Source organism: Parambassis ranga, chromosome 22 (assembly GCF_900634625.1).
Source record: "Parambassis ranga chromosome 22, fParRan2.1, whole genome shotgun sequence".
In the NCBI taxonomy this organism is placed as follows: Eukaryota; Metazoa; Chordata; class Actinopteri; family Ambassidae; genus Parambassis; species Parambassis ranga.
Window position 1 is genome coordinate 9,071,135 of NC_041042.1, and position 21,263 is coordinate 9,092,397.

At 39.4% G+C, this 21,263-nt stretch overlaps 1 protein-coding gene across 5 annotated transcripts in view; it reads right to left on the reverse strand.

Annotated features, from left to right (window-relative positions):
- ralgapa2 (Ral GTPase activating protein catalytic subunit alpha 2) overlaps window positions 1–19,700 on the reverse strand; it is a 70,979-nt gene extending 51,279 nt beyond the window's left edge. For all 5 annotated transcript variants that reach the window (XR_003669452.1, XM_028395215.1, XM_028395211.1 and 2 more), the window contains exons 1-9: window positions 19,459–19,700; window positions 9,730–9,840; window positions 9,284–9,333; window positions 3,219–3,276; window positions 1,827–1,870; window positions 1,506–1,686; window positions 1,199–1,314; window positions 814–952; window positions 347–552 (exon numbers count right to left, since the gene is read on the reverse strand). Coding sequence is in view for 4 of the 5 variants with exons in the window: in XM_028395215.1 (XP_028251016.1) it covers window positions 347–552; window positions 814–952; window positions 1,199–1,314; window positions 1,506–1,686; window positions 1,827–1,870; window positions 3,219–3,276; window positions 9,284–9,333; window positions 9,730–9,840; window positions 19,459–19,564 (1,011 nt within the window). In the remaining variant the exon portion in view is untranslated. The remainder of the gene's footprint in view (window positions 1–346; window positions 553–813; window positions 953–1,198; window positions 1,315–1,505; window positions 1,687–1,826; window positions 1,871–3,218; window positions 3,277–9,283; window positions 9,334–9,729; window positions 9,841–19,458) is intronic.
- Window positions 19,701–21,263: the final 1,563 nt, after the last annotated feature.

The following is a 21,263-nucleotide window of genomic DNA, read 5'->3' on the forward strand; positions in this document are numbered from 1 at the left end:
ACACAGAGTCAGGAAGGCAGAGTCTTTTTGTATGCTATAGGGGTGCTTCCTCAGAGTTAAATCAGTGGTCGCTAGCGTCTCATTAATGAGGTAGCTCTACATTATTTTCATTTTTATAGGGGAATGAGTGACTGTATTAGTCCTTACCACAAAATTACTTTTACATTGATTATAGTTATGAGAATATTAAATGTACTTTTAATTCCACATTGGGCCAAATGACAAAAAACAGGTATATCTGGGGATGAACACGATCGGGTATTATGATGAAAAATTACCTTAATAATAAAGTGTTACATTGAATGACAGAAAAACAAAATCAACACAAGTTTGCTGTGATTTTCACCTGGATGAGTTTGGGAATGACCTCAGTGCCGTTCTTAGCGCTCTGCGCTGCAGCACTGCTGACATACTTCTTCTCCAGGAAGAAGGTAACCAGCCATGTGATAAAGGCCACACGGGGTGCCAGGTACTGGTCCCTGGTGCAGAAGGTGCTCTCATTGTTCCGCGTTACTGGCACGTACAATGGTTTTGGTCTGTGGTGGGGAAGGTCTGATTAAGAGTAGAGGACAACGACAGAGGGATGTTACAAGGCACTGAAGGAAACAAGCTGGAATATTAAACACCATTTCCACTTCCCAGTGGAATACAAATGTTCTTTCAATCAAATGTAAAGCTTACTATCTTTCCTTAAATAACATTGGTTTCATAGAACTTGTCCTTTCAGTATGACAGTATGAAGATTGACTGAGATGGCGATCTGACTGCCCAAACAGTAGATCTTGAGTTCAACACATTTACACCACTGCTTACCTAATAAAGGCTTGTAGAGGTTTGTGAGCTTGGTGAAGGAGGGAAATAAATGTGGAAGGTAGTACTTCTTGAACAGGCTGAAGAGAAACCTGAAGCCTGTGTCCTGATTCTCTTTGTTCCTCCATTCTAAACTGGATGCCTGGCAGACAACAACAAGAACAAAGGCAAACAAGGTCAGGCTACAGGGAAAGGACATGTTCCAGCATCACTCAGTCAGTCACACAGTGGCAGTATACTGTTTGCAACAATAGTTTGAAGGTCCCTCTAAGATAAGAAACAGTATACAGAGGTAAAATGATTTACAAACTTAACAACTGATACTAACATTGATTTTTAGCTCCCACATTTAGTTTTGTTGTCATTTACACACAAAATAAGTTACTACCTGGACGACCATGTACTTGAGCAGTGTTTCCAGGATGTAACAGGTTGGGTCATCAGTTGATTTTTCTCCCACTACAGCTGGAACAAGTGGAGTAATCTCTTCAGGCACCACCTTAGCTGCAATCATTAAAAAAAGAGGAGACTTGTGTCAAGTGAAGAAAACAAGTTAGAAGAGAAACCTTCCCAATCAGATTAGATTTAGTATGTTTTAGGTGACTCTAAAGACCACATTCATTATGTAAGGGTGCGCAAATGTCATTCTAAATGTGCACAATTGTTAATAATTCTATGTGTCTGCCCAGTCTTACCATCTGGGGGGTTGGAGAAAGGGTTGTAAATGATCGTGTCAAGGGTACAGGGCCCTCTGGAGGAGGGTACAGCAGGAAATCCTGGCACAAGACAGGCATAGATAAGGAACTGCTCCTCAGCACAGTTATCCCTCAGGGCCTGCAGCCACAGGAGGAAGAGACGGATCCCCTCGCAGCGGATCTAGACAGGTAGAAGGTGGGTCAAATAATGATTGCATGCACAAAAGAATTATGCGCAATCCTTCTTTGCAGGGGTTTTCCTGTCGCAGTGGCCCAAAAGTTGACATTTACAATATTGTTACATGACATGACAGCACTTACTTTAAATGAATTTCCAGTGTGTAGAAGCTTTTTCAGAATAGAACCTGCAGGAAAGGAAAGAGAAATTGTCAAAACCCTCCTATACGGCAAGCAAACACCACACAACTGTCATCCCCACCATGACAAATTGACCTTGATGGGTGGTCTTGATAAACTAGTGGGTAGACTGGCAAGGCTTCACATTTTCCTGATGAAAATTAACATCAGTTGGCAGCGACATGCATTCACAAAGGCAATCTGGTTCCACTGTAATCAAATGAGACATTGCTCTGATTGCTAAATACCTTGGGCGGAAGAAGTCTGTGCGTGTGAGTAAGGACATCTTAGAGGAGTTAGCACTTGACAGGCTACAGGCAGCACAGAATTTAGGAGGACATTGTGGTCTGGAAGACACTTTTCCTCTACTAGCAATAATTTTAAGGGGTTACGTTAGGGTAAAAAGTCAAGCTGCTCCTCAGGTGTGTTCACGTGTTGGATCAAGAGGACCTTTGAATCAGAGGTATCTAGGAGCTAACTATAATTTTTTTTTTTTTTTTTTTTAAATCATAGCAAAGCTGTGAGCTTAGAAATAAGTTTGTTAGGTGCTTTCCTCAGGATGAAGGACACAGAATAAAGGCATCCTTTGGCAGGTCATGGGACTGGGACAAAAAGGTGTGAGAGTTTTCTTCAGCATCTGAATGGTCTGTGTGAAATGTCTGCAACCTTGCAATCCTTCACTAAAAGGATAGGAAGCACTGAATTGCTATCAGTGCTGGTTGTAGTGTGTCTACAAAGAAAAAGTTATCTTGGCTGAAGCACATAAATTACAGCACCCCATCTTGACCAGTGACACCTGAACCATTAAGCGAAACAAAAATTCTATGTAAGAGCAATAAAGGCTAAGAGGCAGCTTTAAACCTGCGATGATTTGTTGCCCAGTGACGGACAAAATGGTGAATATATCTGGGGCATCCTTCAAAGAAAAAAAAATCATGCTATTTGAAATTACAACCCTTGGGAGGGATGGAAAACCATCACAAAGATCTGGACCTAGCCTGTATAGCTGTGTAGCTGCCAGAGGCTGACAAACAACTGTTATAATTGGGGTTATCGCTTCATGCAAGGGTTTTCCTTTTCTTTGTGCAGGACTGAAATCATGCAAGCATAATTCAATTACTGATTTGCATTTCAAATGAAGTGCTCATTTGCATTTTCCATTTACATCCCCTTCTAAGACTAATTATTTTCTCTTCATTATGGAAGGCTTAGTATGGATAGTTGTGGTGACATTTTTTTGTCCTAAAGTGTATCTTAGAGGTTACAGACGCTTAAGAAAGAAATACACAACTATACTTACGTTTTGGTTAGTACCAAGTATTATGAAAAGTGTGAATTGAAGTCACAAGTACATACCTATACTGTGAAACTGCCAACGGTTGTAGATTTTCTCAGGCAGAAGTTGCAGAATTTTCTGATAAAAAATAAGAAAAAAAGTTATGATTAGTCTTCTTCAGGGATTATGTACTTGTATTAGGTTTCATGCCCTATACTATAAACCTATACTATCATAGTCACATCGTTAGAGTTATTTAAAAGAAAATGTTTAGTAGGTGCATCAACAATATAAAAAGAAACTACTTTGCTTTGGTAAGTGGCACCCTTTCACCAAAGAAGTATGTATTTCAGAGGTACAGTTCCCTTGCCCCAGTGTCTGAAGAACACTGACACAGGACAGCCCTCATCGCCTCGCCAACAACAGCTTTACAATTCTATTAGTGGGCCCTAAGCTTTCAGCAGCCTATCATTATTGTTGAATGCAGTGACAGGTAAACTGGATCCCTCTGGAGAGATTCAAAAATGTCTGGGAGACAAGCTGATGTGTGCCAGTGCTTGCATGGGTAGTTAGTTCAATGTGAGCAACTGATACTCCAATGATTCAGTTCTGCTCATAACCTAATCACTGACCCAATAAGACTTCATGATTGCAATGCAGGGGACGAGCTTGTCCTTTAGTGCTTTATGTATGCAGCTCTGACCCACTCGACCAGACGACCAAAAATGGTCAGCATGACAAAAAGCTCATCTGGCCTAGAGAGTGAGAAACACAGGCTAGAGTAGGATACAGAGCACGAGAAAAATGTGAGACAGAACTACAGCAGATTATGTTGCTTCAGCCACACAGTAAAAATGCTGATTAAAAAAAAAGATGAGTTTCAAAGAAAGTCATTACTTTATGGTAAGGAACAACAGTGAATTGTAAACTGATAGCTTGGAATTCAAAGGTATCTATAATTGTCAAAGAGTATACCAAACAATATTATGAAAGTCATGTTGCTCTTTGTTTAGGACAAGGTAAAGTCTTTACATGATCATTAAAAAACGGTCCACCACATTATGCTGAGAGCTTTGATGGCCCAGAAGTCATTTCAAGTGTTGAGAACCTCAGTTTGTCAACAACTTCCTTCTTCCTTTATCATCCTCTATCTTTCCATTCTTGTTCTCCGAGACTAAATCCCTGTCATTATCAGTGACAGCGAGAGATATTGAAAGGCATACATCACTTAGAGGGGGCGCTGGATGACTATCTGTGCTGTTCAACTTGTCTTTGATCCATAAGACGTGATGATATGCGTGTACAGGCGTATGGCTGCACCTCGGTATTGATCCACATGGGATTATTACATCTCTGCACTATCCTCCTTCACTCTGTCTCCTTTGGCCAGCAGAGACATTATGCTCGTCAGTAACACAGCAGGGTAGCCTGCTTAAGCCTTTCCCTCTGTGTGTGTGTGCATGTGTGTGCAGACACAATAGCATCATCTTTCTCCCTCCTCACAGAGCACCAGGAAAAGAGTGGGAATGAGATGAAGACGCTAGTTCAGAGAAAAACTCCCTGTGGAGCTGGAATGGCAGCTGCAACAATGAGGAATTTACTGGCTGATATGAGGCAAATGTAAAGTCTGCCAGACTGAAGGTTGGTGGAGTTACTCTAATCTGCAGCCATACTCCAGCATAAAGATAGGGGCATTATTGTAGTACAACTGCAGCCTTAACACATTTACATGATCCGTACTTAGGTTTCCAGCAGCAGAGCCTGAACATGACACAGAATATGCTGCTCGCAGAGGTGGTCTACAAGGGCTTTTTGAAGACAGTGACAGACATGCAGTACTCTCAGATGATATTAAGTTGTCTACATGTTGTTTAGGGTTTTTGTTGGAAAGTATTATAGGATATGATGAAATCTAGTCCCAATGAACACTGAAGAAGCCAACAATAAGCAAAACTGTAAATAGAAATAGACAAAACATTCAAGCAAGTAACAAAACATCTTAATACTAATCTTTTGTTTTACAAAATAATTTAACAAAAGAGGAAACTGTCCATTCAAATGCCAATCTAAACTGATTAGAAAGATTAGAGCTAGTATGCTAAGATATTGAAACCCAAGAACTTCACTTTCCTCTGTGGCCAGTGGGTGGCAGCAGCAGAATGCAGTACGATTCCCTCCCTCACTTCTCAGTCAGTGCCAGTTAGCACAGCCATCAGTTTCAGGTTCCTCTTTTTTATATGAGAATGCAAAGCTACAGTGTGCTTCCTTTAGGAGCACACAAATATATTTTTACAAATCAGACATGAAGCATTTTAGATGGAGGTAAAGAGCAAATCCAAATCACCAAACTTTGCTAACTCACTGCCCTTGCAAGTGAGAAAAAAATGTTCTCTTTGGGAAAAATATACAATATATATCAAAGTACTCGGACATCAACATTCATCTACTCAGCTATTTTAAAATGCAGACCCAAGCTACACAGTGGATTGGCATTTATGCATTAACCAATACTCCCCTACTGTGAGCTGTCAGTCATAACTGGGAGTGCATAAAGAGGAGCTATTAAAGAAACAAAGAAATCACTTCGCTTAATGGCCATGGGAATGATCTCAGACATTTTTGCAAATGTTTAGAAGGATGTTACAGTTACAATGACGCTATTTAATTTAAGGTAATTGTGCTGCCATTTTTGCTATGTGATCAAATGTTTATCTTGTACCCTTGTTAAATAAAGCAACACGGCAAGTAAGGTAAAAGCAACAGATTTGGTGCAGTTTCCTAAAAACAAACAGACTCTAACGATATGTAAAAGGCAGAATTGTCCATATAAGGCAACTCAGTAAGCCAAGTCTCAAATGTAGATGGGTGTATAAACAGAGAGACAGGGGGAATTCAAAATGCTGACTCAGGTCCGGATGGCAGGCTACAGGTCACGATGAGGTCACATCCTGGAGGGAAAAAAAGATGCGTACAGACTTCCCTCTGAGTTTTGTTGGTCTCAGTGCTGTCCCTTAACCTGTCCCACAACCTTAGTGGCACCAGAATCAAACTGCTTTCAGATAGTGAGAGGTCAGCAGCAGTTATAAGGGAGTGTAAACAAACTGTAGCTCCTTAAGGCCTGAGAAGCTCACTCATGTGACAGCCAACAGTTATCTAAAAAGAGAAAGCTGGTTCATACATTCTGTGTAATTAGCGTTTGTTTACAGCACCTCTCTAGATAAAACTTCCTTGTAATGTAGCTGTACAGTAATAATAGTAATTGCAGCATTGAATTAAAAAAGCTCTCCTGTTTTGATAATAATCAGTTAGGAGATGTATGACATTACAAAAACAAAGATGTCTATAAGCAGGCCTGTAATATGACCCTTTGTAGTTACCATTTACTAGAGTCACCTATGTCAGCAACTATAGCCTTTTTGGAGACATCTCCATCTGCATAATACATTGGGAGTGTGCTTTTGCATTAAGCTCGTCAAGCTGCATGTGGACCATGAACTAACAGCAGTTAAAATCCTAAAACAGGCAGGTTAGAAGTCAGACATTTTTTTGGCCTTTAGGTGTGGGGTCTATGCTTGAAAACTAAAACTTTCTGTTGCAGATCTCCTGTAGAATTTGACCTGCTTCCTTAACAAACCTCCAGGTCCTGTTGCAGGAAGCATACCTGCAGCATGATGCTTTTATTACACACTGTATTATATAGGGGAGAGACTGTGTTTATAGTAAATGTAGCACCTTGGTGACATTTAGTCCTCAATTTCTCAAGTCTTGCAAACCAAATTATTATTTACTTTCAATGTTGGGCACCGAGAATGTTTCATATAAAAGACCAAATAATTAAAAAGAAAAAGGGAATGTTTTGTTCAATGAGAGCAGATATTATATCTCTTGAAACAATAACTTTCAGGGTGCTGTTGAAATTATTTCTCTAAAAAGTTGCATTTTTACATGAAACAGCATTAGAGGTGGAAAGAGAGATTGCTAAATGTCAATTTTATTACTTTTATTGTTTAGTAATTGGGTAAACAAGTACAGTAATTTCAGTTACTGTGGGAATCCACATAAATGTTTCTCACAGAGATCAGGTCTCTCATCTGTCAATTCTGGTGCAGCATCAGTGGCTGCCATGGTAGGATGCCTCCATGGCAGTAGACACAAAGGAACCCTGGAAGGGAATGGCAATGGCTGCTTGTGGGGTGGGGGTGGAGTGATCCAGCAGAGTTTAGGGAGAGGGACAAAAGATTACCCCCTCTAGATATCCATTACTCAAACAGACTCAGCACGGGAGATCATACTCCCCCCACAGCAACCCACGAAAAAGGGGTCACATACCTCATCCTGACAGCAAAGTAATCCCTACATAGCCAGCTTGAAGCAAACGCACACTGGAGACATGTACTGTATATGTCAGTCAAATTTGGATGTAACAGTAGACTCAGGTGGTGGAAGAGCACACATTTCTCATCTCTCTGGAGAGATGGGGACATACATGTGGCTTTCCAGGGAAATTTTCACAAAAGGCTAAGGGCAGAAACGTTGAGCCTTATTGTTTTTCTTAACCTGTCATAAAACATTAAAGTGTGTCGCAAAGCACTGTGCTGCAAAATGGCGTTTGTACTAGCCATTACCCATACATAGGCTTTACCCACAGCTCTGAGGCCTACTGGATTCATGCTTTGATTTGTTGATTCCTGTGACTACAACTCGTCATACGCAATTCCAGAAAGTATTTAGGCACTAAGTTTATGAAACATTTGTTTGAATGCAACATATGCTTGCTTTACAAAAGAATATGATAAGCTTTCACATAACATGTGCTGCAAAATATTGTTTTCAATTATTGTTCATCTCCTACTATATCTTTCAGCTCCCTGCTGAAAACAATAAATGCATGTTTGTCAACACAAATGCATCCATTGATAACACAAGAGAATGACCGCACATAGTACCAGAGCCCAGGATCAAAGCAACCCTGTATCTGTCCTGTACACACCACTCAAAGCAAGCTTATCTTCTCAGTGCACAGGCAAAAGCACACGTTGTCACAGACAGGAGCTAAAAGGGGACAAATGAGGGTTAAGCTGCTTTCAATATTAGTTCTTTTTGAAAAGATGAGTCCATAAATATGTAGGAGGCATGAATCCAGGATTTATTTACAGGTCAGTGTGCAGACAGTCAAGATGGATTGCCTTGTGAAGAATGGACAAAAATGGATTGAAATAGTAAGTTAAGTTTTCTTTGCTATAAAACACTACTACCAAACCATGTAAACACTGATGCCTAAACTACAAATGTTTATCCTGCCACTCTTTATGGACATTAGCTGACAAATTAGACGTAATATATGATCTGAAATCAATGATGCATCACCCTGACAGGACTAAAAATGTAATACAATAACAGGAAAATACTTGGAGATGAAATTGCATCACATATGCCTGACTAGCAAATTAGGAATCCATACCTAAAGACAGACTACAACTGCATCTGATTGGATACTCCAATATCAATCTCCTGAACTGAGTTTTTTAATGGCTGTACATACTTTATTAGCTGGACTGCTCATATACAGACAATATTCAATCAATATAGCAACTATACTCTCAGGTCATCGTAACATCTAGGACAAGACATACTGTACATAGAATGATGGGTGAATGACAGACAGACAGACTACTTTACTATTTTAATCTGCTGCCACCCTTACAGTGCTGCCCTGAGCAAATGTAACTGGAGAGCAGACTGTTTGTATTGGAAACTTGAGCTGTCTTCACAGTCAGGTGGGAAAACAAGGTGGGGGACTTTAACCTGCATGTGCAACAAAGTCGCACAAAAGAAAAACAAGGGGAGGGGCCATATAGCCAACATTGCGCTACATAAACAGGCAGAAGATATCTTCTCAGCTTTGCATGTACACGTTGGATTTAAAATAAAAACTGATCACTTGTGTAACACTGGGAAATGGTATTCCAAGGATTGTTACATCTGCACCATCTCTTGTTGATTTGCAGGCAAGTTCAGGAAGTAGCCAGGGTTTGGCACCATGGAAACTATTATCCCACCCCTAAGTTCAGCAGTAAACAGGTTGAAGCTACTAGCAGCTAGCAGTGGAAAATGGACACAGCACAGAAAATGGCAGATTACTTACTTCAAAAATAAAGAGGATAGAGTCCAGCTCCTCCCTTTGAGATTTGTTCCCTGAAACACAGAAAACAAAGCACTAGGTTTTAAACACATAACCTGCAGCTATAGTGCATTAGCCTCATCAATAATGTAACAATAATATGGGCCATTTTGTGGACACTAATTCAAGAAATTTGTGTTGTCATGAGAACAAATTCCCAGTGGGGATGAATTCCCAACCCCCAACTGTTGGAGGCAGGCTCAGTTCACAGTTATACTAAACATAACCAGAAATTGATTTTCTAAGCACTTACTACATCGTCTCATTGCTGTGACTATGTAGGGCAGAGAGAAAATAACCTTTGCCATAATGTGTACCATAGAGCCCAGTAAGCAGGTTAATTATTGAACCAGCACTAAGGGTGGTGCACAACTACTGAGTGTGTAGTTCACACAAATGCTCCAGCTTACCTTTTTGTTTTAAGTTGCTTTCCAGTGTAATGAAATTTTCATAGAAGATAAAATAAATCTGAGAACAGTTGCTCTCAAAGAATGCCTTCAGTTCACTCTTGTCAACATTATCTGTGGAAAAAAGGTAAATGGTGTCAATAAACGTAAAATCATAATACTGTAGCACCACTTAGATTTGTGATTTAGCCATAGAAACTGCACTACAGAGATTCTACTGATTATGATCAACTTCCTGATTATGTTTTTCAGAATAAAAGGGTGCAACACACAGCCATGCAAACATTAAAGTCATGTGAACTGATGCAATGTTCTAGAATGTCTATCATTGTAATTGTGTGTCTACTGTCAAGTTTTGGGGACCCAAGCGCTTCCAACTATTCTCTCTTTAATTACTGTATCTCTTTATTTCATAAGTAACAGTGTTTAAAAGCAAAGCTGCACAGATGACTTCCCAATTGTTCCCCTTTTTACACACTCTGATTGCTTCACTTCCTTACTCTGTAATTTCACCCTCACCTATAACCGTTAACAAAACAATAACCAATACAAACCACAAACCATAACCATTCTTTTCTAACAATCCCACCAAGAAAAAAAATTGCAGATGTGAAATCATTCACAACTTCCCATATAAAGGCATCGTTGTGCCTGAATATATATAAATTAAGCTGACCTGCTTTGTCCTATTTACAACATGTTGGTTGCTCTTGAAACAAAAAGTGAAAAAAGCCAAATACAGAAGAACACGACAACAACATGCACATCCAACATAAGCTTTACTTAAAAATAACAGTTAACAGTTAGTTTGCCAAATCTTACGCTTGCAAAACTATTTGACAAGGGAGCAGGTTCTGTAATATCTGCAGTCTAATGTCACTGCCTGCTTCAGCCAGCAAAGCCTGCAGTGCATCCATAGTACAGTGCATCACTGATGCTTTTTCTTTGAGTGTCACTCTAAAAAAATATTTTTTTCCTGAGAAAAATATACCTTAAACAGAAGTACGAATATAATAATAATCTGCCTGAAAGATCCACACAATGTGTGTTCCTTATATAGTTTAAGACAAATGGGTTAAATGTTTTTTTTAAAGTGACAGATTTATGCATTTCATTTAAAAGGTGTTTTCTATCTATCTATTGATCAAACACCAGCCTACACACTGACACTGACACTAACAAAAAATTCCCCCAGTTCAATGTATGATGCTGTTACCATTTGCCATACTCTACAATTTGAGATATTCCTGTCTGAATAATCAAATATAGGTCAGGAGGAGTCCTGGCAAAATAACAGCAATTAAGGTTCACCTTCTGTTGCTATTCTCACTTTACCACATGGCAAACTGGAAAAGTACCAGAAGCTGTCCAGCTCCTGGGGAGTGCTGGAAACGTGCATTATGTGAGAATGACTCAGTTGACTTATTTGCCCTGAGATTAAAACTGTGATAATGAAGATGTATGATAGGAAAAAAATTGTAAGTGCTATATTTCTTAATATTAAAACAACCCTGATCCATGACAATGCTGTACAAGAGTGTGCAAGAGGGACAGAGAAATGGAAACATATTTGCAACAATGACTTATTTACTGACACAAATTTGAATTTACTTGGTGAAGGGAAAAGCTGGGGGGGGGGCGTCATTTTATATGCCATGTCACACGACTAAGAGCCCGTCATCTCATGCTCTCCAGCCTTCAGACTCACTGCTCACCATCTGCTCAAATACCCTTATTCAGTCAATGGAGTGTGACGGATGAAGAGGCCTTAAAGGGAAAAATTAGGAGATCACACAACTTCTGATAACAAGCAAGTATCTGGATGGATGGTAGATGCTAACCACCTTGGAAAAGACTGACAAAACACTGACCAGCCTTCCAGCACTGAAGCACTGTGAGTATTCCTCACTCAATGGCCTTCACAGACTTCTCAGGTAACAGCCTGTGGACAAAAAGACAGAACCTGTTCTCCAGGTCCTGGGAATGCTGGTGGATGACACTTGGCCCAACAAAATAGTTGAGCCCTGCATCTGTCAGACTTTAGTCTGCAAGACTCTCATGCCAAAGAGAACAAGATGTGAATGACTACACTGGAATAATCTTGCACATCAGCACTTCAGTGCAATGAGCTGATAATTGACCTTCTGTTAATGTTTACAGCAAGCATCAGAAATGGAGGAAAAATGTGATAACAATGACCAGGGCTTCTGACAGAAAAGGCAGATTGTGCATTTGAATCAGCTGATGGGCTTACTCAGTACAGAAAGAAAACCAAGGAAAAACGAAAAAACATTCACTCAACACTCAAAATGTTGACAGTGATAACCCCATCATTCTGTGACCTGCAATCTTCCACAGTGGAATTAATAAATGCATGCCAAACAAACCAGCCATGTCATGTTTGGGTTGGATGACACTGTACTCTTTTGTGATGTGTTTCCTGTTACAGGAAGGGCAGATCTTCTACCCTTATGTCAAAGGTCCAGCTGAATAATAATAATAATGTGCAAAAGATGAGGATGATGAGCAAATGTGAGATGAGGACAATAACCACCTTTCACACATAAAGAAGGCAGCATTAAGGTGCAACAGTACCACATTACAACACATTATCACCACACATTTTATAGTGAAACATCATTTTAAGCTTAAGCTGAATAGTTACTTTCTTTTCTTTGCTTGCTATTTAAATTAACTGATATTAAGCATTTAAAAGTTTGCGTAGCAGCCCAAAGAGTGTGCTCACACAGCAGTATGCACACTGAACCTGTTAGCTAAAGGCTGAAGGTCATCTAGGCAACTGAAGCTCATGGACCACTGACACATTCATCAATGGGCCCCTGTTCAAACTTAATCAGCACACAATACATACAATATAAACTCACATTTACTGTTTAAAGTGTCCAGCCATTATTTAAGTCTTCAGGAAACTTCCAATGTGTGCTGCTGTTTATACCACTTGAAGTTGAATCATTAATATGCCATGTCACACACCAAAAGCAGTCGAATGAAGTCTTTGATCAGACACTCATTTGCATTAGCTGTGGGCTAACTAACACTGCAGGTGCACTACAGTCTTGCCAGAAAGGGGAAAAGAGGAGAGAATAGACTGATATGTTTCCCTGGCTGTATGCTCAGATGAGACACAGAGGACTCTTTAAGAACCCCAGCAGAGGGATGCCTGGAGGGTGCCAACAGACATAGGAGAGATATGGTAGAGGGGCTAATGTGGAAGCTGATAGATTCACCATGACAAAATTAAAGAGACTGCAGAAGACTGATCATTTTAAGGTTTATAGAAGTGTTTTTTTAGGATATTCTGGGCAGTCATCTGGGAACAAGAGGTGGACCCCATTAGGAACACTGATAGTTGTTTCAAGTAGATCTTTAAAAGCAGCAACATTCCTTCTCTAGATACAATGCTACTTTTGTATTTTATGTAATGTCATCTTTTACTGTGAATTCCAGCCATATTTTTTTATTTAAATCATCATCATAAGATACACCTCATTTTTAAATTTAGATTGAATAACATGACAAACATACTATTGTAACATACTTGTTACAATGAGACATGGTCATTACTTTAACAAAGCCAATGGTTTAAATTTAGTTTAAGTCCCAGTATGAGTGAAGGGAACAATTTAACCCTACATTTCATTTGTTAAAGAACTATGCCACCACAAACTGTCTGAGTAAGCTCATTACTATTATTGTATTGATTCAAACATGTTAAAATAATGTCATAGTCTCTTTATAAACTGATCACAAACAGTTCTTCTAACCATACAGCATACCAAGATTCACCGGAGATCTACTGGTTTTGTGTAGTGATTTTGCCTTCTCTCCTGCTATCTGTCACTTTATGTTTGCTTGACCACAGGACTGAGCATCTTCATAAACTGAGTGGACAGCATGACTAATGAAACGGCGTCTGGTTTACAGTTTATGTGGGTTGCTGATGATGATGCTTATTATTAACATGTGCGACTTAATCTGCCAGCAAGTGAGACCTGAGAACCTTATCAACTTGCAAAAATGTCCCCACATTGCTACCTGGTAACAATTCATTTTCTTCAAGAGTACAAGTATTTGTAATGTTTTCAATAGCATATGTGCTCTTCAAGCACATTTATAGTAAATTAATGGAGCCTTTATTCTGTGGTGAATAAATATTCCTCTTTATTTATCAGGTAAATATCAGCCGTGAAAGGCCATATTGGCGAATGATGTGAGGAAAAACAGAGCTGCTGCTGAAAGGGCTCTGTGAAGGTTAGTATTTGACCATAGTGAAACAAGGTTAATCATAAATCTGTTACCAGCAGCTGAGGAGGGTGAGTCTGTCACATGACGCAACAGGAAGAGGTCATTAGGAGCCTCATTTGAGGCCTTGATAACACACCAATGCCTCTAATACTTGTGAATGTGTCAGTCTGGAGATGTCAATCATAATTCAGCACTTACCAGGTCAAATTGATGTTCCTTAAACTGGGGTCGATTCGATGCATTGACTTTGAGTTTTCTAACAGTACTGACGAGACAGTCCTCTTTTATGGGCTGCTTTATCTTTTAGCTTGCAGCACAGGGCCATATAAGCCCACAATAGGTTGGTGAATTTGGAGCTGTCACAGTTAATAGGGGGAAACCATTAATAACAGGCTTGGCAATGCTATGTATCATCCTGTCTAAGCAATGTATTCACAGAGAATGATTAACATACTGCCAGGCTAAAGCAATACAGCAAAGTATGCTGTGCTCTCAAAGCAGGAACAACATAAGACCTTACAGTGTGTCTGTGTGTCATAAACTAAACCCTCTTTACAATATAATGTCATAGGGCCTCTAATGTTTCTAAACATGTAATGTGATGCTCTAAATAAGTGATACAGCAGTGTCCGAGGGCCATCGTATTATTCATGAGTCAGTGCTCTGAACACTAAAGCTGCATTAAAACAAACATAAAAATGTTATTGTGATTAAACAGACATTTCCTACAATTGCATCACTTTTGGTGCATGTAATTTCATTATGATGCACAGTGCCAAACGCTGTATGATGCTTGTTGACTTGCAGTCAGAGTCTAGCTGTGAAACAGATTGGAGACTATGAGGCTACGCAGAGCACAGTGTGAATGTGTCATGGCAGAGCTGGCAAATTCTGACCTTATCCCAGTCTGATCCCACACATTAGAGAGTGGCTTTTCTCTGAAACACTGAAGAAGTGCAAGTTTCACTCTTGAGGTATCTTTAAAAATATTACCATTTTTTCAAAGCAGGGGTAACATACACTTCGTAATATGGTTTCAAAACAAGTATAAAATCTTATCCTATTTTTCCCATGAAGTTGTGTTATGTCAAGGAACTATTAAGAATTTCTCATTTCTATGGCATTACAAATTTCCTTAACAGGGAGTTCATGTAAGATATATTCTCTAAAAGCATCCACCTATCAGCCACTATTATACTGACTCCAGTTACCAGGATAAAACCTGCAGTGAAACACTTCCAAGTAGCAAGCTGGACTCCTGTAAGCTGAAGCTAAGTGTTTATTTTACTTTAAATCCACTAAAGATTACTGGGTGCTTGGGCATCCAGAAAATCAACAAAACACATAAATCCACTCTGAGATAAAGTCTTGATAAACCGCAAGGCCTGCTCTAGGTTTGGTTATTATACAGGCAGGACAGGTAAACATTGCAACAGGACAAACTGGTTTTTCACTGTGTCACTGTGTAACATCACACAGACATTATGCACAGCAGAACACAGTACAGTGGTGTTTTACTATCCCCAACTCTCCAGCAGCCCAGCAGCTAAAAGAAAAATTCAACATCATGTGATTTATATCATATCTGAAATTTGGGTTTTGAGGAAGCACATGAACACATGACAGTAATGTCACAGTCTGAGGAAGAAAAACAAGATCACAGCCCACTGTTTCAGGACAGAAACAAGACTTTGGGGATATTAATGAATGTATGTGTCCTTTAATCGTTCAGACAGGTGAAAATGTACAAAAGTGCAGGCAAATGTATTTTTGTACCAAACTGAAACTGAAAATCTTTGCACAACACAACAGAAAATAGATTAAGGTATTTATGTCATGTAAACATGTCATATCATTTTATGTTTTACATTACCGAGGCTGCTCTTTAACTATATGTGATCATACAACTGATCAAACTACTATTACTGTGATTACAACTGACATCCAAAGAATACCAGTAAGATCCTCCAGACACTAGGTGAACTGATCTAGCACCACTAATAATTATGCTGTGCAGCAATGGGTCGCTTTATTCTGGCATGATTTGCAATTCTAATGACCTGAGGGGAAAGATCATGACATAGGACTTTGTATACTACCAAATGCTTCTCAATACTGGTATACCAGCGTGGAAGCCACACACATTAATAATAATGGGAGAAGTTGTTCAATAAAGTATTTTAAATTAATTATCCACTATGGTTTACATTTTAACCAATGTCAGTGTGTGAGCATGAAAGAAAAAAATGCTGAAAAACTAATTGCTGTATAGTTATACTTAACTTCACTACCTGTTAGGTATTAATATTGTGTCTATAGAGTCCGGCATAAAATATATCAAAAGGCTCAAGTTGTTCACAAATCTAACCTGAGGGTGTTATAAAAGCGGGGGATTCAAAAGTCGAGTGATCTCAGTCTTTACTTCTGCCACACAGTGGAGACTCTTGAGAGCCTCTCCAGTGTTGTGCTCATTGTTTCCCCTGGTGCTTCAACTTGTGATTTCCTCTTCTAGCATCAGCACTTTCAGCTGACCCTGACCCAGACAACACTTAGAACCCACACATGGAAAAAAGCAAAAGGTGTAATGACACATATTTCATTTCTTCTGAAAGATGAGTACCGACTGAGCTCCCTTAAAAAAAAAAACTGCAAACACCTACTCCACAAACAAACACAGCTGACTGTTATCACTAGAAACACTTGCACACATTCACTGTTGTCCCCAAGCAGATCACCTGCTAAGTGTGTTTACACCAGCTAAAGAGGACCAATGTAAACAAACAATAGATACAGTTTTTTGTACAGTTGATAATGTGATGTAGTCCTTCAACTTGTCTGTCTAGCACTCAGCTATGCCTGTCAACAGCTGACTTAAGTGGAGGAACTGAATAAAAAAATGTATTGCCTTTGGGATTCCTTCAAATAAACAATTCTATGTACTATCAAATCAATTAAGGTTGTCCCACACTCACAGCAGCATCGTCAGTGTTATTATTTTTGTAGGAATTGGGAACAGTGTTATGCATCAGTGCATACAGAGTGCACTCAGGCCTGGGTATAAGAATGACTTTGTGGAAAAGAGTCAAAGGAATACCTCTGTGTGCCACCAGTAAGAGAAGCAGCCAGTGATCAGGTGGTTTGCTGGGTTCCTGTAATTAACGACCTCAGCCAAATCTACCCAGGCATGACCAGCAAATTAACATGCAGCAGCTTTCACACTCTGTCCCACAGATCTGCTCAGTGGGCAGAAAACCAATACAGGGCCACTCTGAAAATAGCCCAGACCGCAAAATCGTCCTTTCCACTACAAAACCACTAAAACTACAACTGGATTCAACAAGCTTGTGTAACAAATTTCTGGTTCTGGCAACAATACCATAAGAGTCAACGAGACACAATAATGAAGTTTTGTATAGCCGACAGTCAATGACCTTGGAGCTATTTTAACTTGTGAAATTCTTATGGAAAAGTTATGGGAATGAAGCACACGTCAAATAGCTACAGTTGCTATTGGCTGTTTAAAAAAAGTTATATAAACAGGACAAACCTTTTAAGATCTGCCTACTTATTAAACTTCCTATTGTCACTAGCTATTAGAGCCTCTATTGCTATTAGTATGAACCATTATAATTAGCTTTCTTTTCAAAAAGACAACAATGTGACCAATAAGAGAGGTCAGCTATATTTCCTCTAGTCCCTGTCCTTTGCTACATGGCACCCCATCTCTCATCACCACTTCCTGCCCACACAGGAACCAGCAGCACCAGGAGGAAATCCTTCCTTGGCTGAAACCGCGGTGAAATCTGGGAGTTTAGGAGACATCAACATGTAGGCCCTACTATCAGCCACAAGACAAACAGAGCAGCCTTATCTTTGGCTGCACATGAGGGAAAGAAAAACACAAGAGGACATGCACAACTCTGTACTGACCTCCACCTTGGTTGCACTTGACATTGCTATTATAAACATCTAACCATATGAACTTCACACTCTTCTGGTCAAGCTTGATACTGGCAGCCACAGCTGTGCCACTGTCCAATAAATCAATAAAACACACCACAACACTATGAAAAGCAAGCATGCAAATAGCTCAAACTCCACGTATCTTCTACTGCCACCACAGACATGTCAGGCTTTGCCAAAATGAGCATTTTTGAGCAGTTTTGTTCACGAATACAGCAGCAAGTCATAGTGTTTTAAATATTTAGCAAACATCAAAGGAGATAATCTGTTATATATATATATATATATATAACATACCCACTCCAAGATGTATTATGTGTCTCTTCAAATTTCTTTGGAGTTATAAGACTTCATATAATGTACGTACATGCAACTATGATTAATCTACTAAGCAAAATATTAAACTGCATGACCTAGACATTCATCCTTGCATGCTACAGAGAAATAAGTGCACATAACTGACCTACTTAGGAATTCTGGAGAGAAATCACATATTCTTTTGTGCTTATGATGAACACAGTGCATTGTTTCTCAATTCCCTGATGACAACTTTGTTCCTCTTCACACTTTCCCAAAGTACCCGCTGACCCTAATTTGTCTGCGCTGTGCTGATAAGTGTTTGACATAGAAGCAGCACAGTAAACTGTTGTGATGTTATGATATGGTAACAGAGCTAGGTGTGGGACACGATGAAAATGTCATATATGTACAACTACAATACAACTGATGCTATGTTACAGACTACTAAATACCCCTCTTCATTGCTTAGATTAAGCACATAACTCTTCTGCATGGCACAGGTCAGACTTATTCTACCTTGCAAATTAGGGTCTCTTTTGAACGCGCAGGAAGAAAGCTGGAACAACAGCTACACTGTAGCTTTATGACATGTCATAAATATTGCACTTCCTCCAATATAAGAAACAAAGGACTGAACCAGTACGGTGCATTTACAGTTTTTTAGCATTTCCAGATCATATCACCAGGGTAGAGTAATTTGAGTGCAGCTCAATAAAGGTAGACTGCAACAAGAAAACCCTGTTCATACTTAAGCATAATATTATGACGGTCATATCCGTCTGTACACATAAATGCAGGTCACGACGACACAGGATTAATTTGCCACAAATGTTAACGACTGATGCCCAAACACGACAGCATCAGTTAGCAATATTGGCTGGCTAGTTAGCCGCAAGGGAGCTAGCTTGCATTAGCTAGCATCCATGCCTCATCACAGTGCGGCTGGTTTGATATTGGCAATAAATAAAATGAATGAACACAGACGGGGAACGTCAAACACTTCAAATAGCTGAAAATGTTTTAGTCTGCCACTGTGTTATTGCATGTTACCTGATAACCGGTTCAATATATTAACCGCAGCGACAGACAGCCTGCTAACCTGACGCCTTGTTTGACGTTAGCCGTCTGCTGGTGCCAGCTAGCTAGCTTGTCTAGCTAAGCATCGACGATGCAGCATCCAAAGCCCGGTGACATTTCACTCACCTAACAGTGACCGAAGGTGTTTGAGCCGGGTCAGTACATCCTTCTTTGGGTCCAGAACTTTCTGTGTAGATTTCTTGACGTCTCCATGCCCCCTTCGAGTGAACATTCCGCTTTAAGATGCAACCGGGGAAGCTGAAATCACCTGTGTTTCACCATACACCAAGCCTCCAGTGTGACTGTCACTTTCCTCACCACCACTCTATGCTTGCTCGGTAAACATTCACCCGACGGCCGCTGGTGTGTCCTGTTTTTTGTGGGTGTGTAAACACGGAAGCGCAGCCTGACATAGAGGAGTGGTTAGATTAGGGGAATACGCCTCCTTGTTTATAACTGTTCCACCTTGCACTCCCCAGTAGTGTTTCAGCTGCATCTAATGTTTTGTGTTTTATAACCTCAATTTGAACTATTGGATATTGCAAGGAGTAGGTTCTTCATGTTCAGGTCGCATAAATTTCAACAAAGTTAACATTAGCTCTTAGCTGTCCTCTTTAAATCTAACTTTAAGTATTAGCAAATTTAGCTTCAGTGAGAAAGGAAAGGAGACTAATGGGCAAATAACACTTTTAAACCACAGGGATTCCATAAAAGTAGGTTGGGATCAGAGTATTGTTCCCAAGTGCCCCCTGGTGTGTGAAATAAATACTACAGCATCTCCTCTACTGCATTGTTTTTTATTATTCAAAAATGTAGAAAACAAATTATTTGTAGTGCAGCCCTCTGTTTAACAATACTGTAAAGCCTATAAATGGATAGGAAGCAAGAGTAAAAGACTTGCAAGTGAAAATGATTCAAATCAAAAGTTTTGTATTGTTATTTTGGGGAATAGCTCCTGTGCTTCTACAAAGATAAAAATGTTATCCATCAAGTAATCACAAATCGCTGACTAAGATTGTTCAGAAGAAGGTGCTGGTTGACTGTAAATGGTGTATGTTATATGAAATTATATATTTAAATGTGCTGGTGTTTGTCATTAAGCAAATATAACAATATTATGACAAATACAATGCGTACACCTTTATATTTTACGATTGTATGATCGACTGTACCATTTTTATGGCAGCCGTGTGGCATTAAACATGCCATAGGAAGTGCTGTTCTACCACTGCAAATGGCTTACTCAGGCACTTGTGAATGTAACAGAGTCATTGTAAATGCCATTGATTCCACCTGCTGTGCAAATGGTCCCCTCTAGGATCTCTTGAGTGGTGGACTGAGGAAGCACTTGGATGATGCTATTGTTGTGTTACCTGGGCTACACGTATGAAGACACCAGGTACATACATCCTGTATGCTGTAGTTTAACGTACTGCTGTTAGCAATAAGAATCCAAACAACTGAACATCTAAAAACAATCTGTGGCAGTATGATACCATGCTATATAGTACAGTATAGTAGTAGTACAGCATAGCATAGTATAAATGCACTTATGATTATATTGTAAACATTTTTTAATATCTATCTATATATCACTTTTTATATATATTGTTTTTTTGCAATGTAATGGGTGACAGCACATATGGATACGACTTCTTGTAATCTTGTAATATGGTTTTGAAATGCAGGTAACCGAGCTTTCAGATTAAAGGGAGCTGCATTTATATATATATATATATATATATATATATATATATATATATATATATATATATATATTCACACCCTAAACTGGTGACACTAAGGAGAATCACTGCTGTTTACTCCAGCTGCTACCACTTGACATTTTAAACTGGAATTTTTGATGAATGACTATAAAAATACAATCACTGTCTTGTTGTTTAAATAAACATATTTAATTTGTCCTGTGT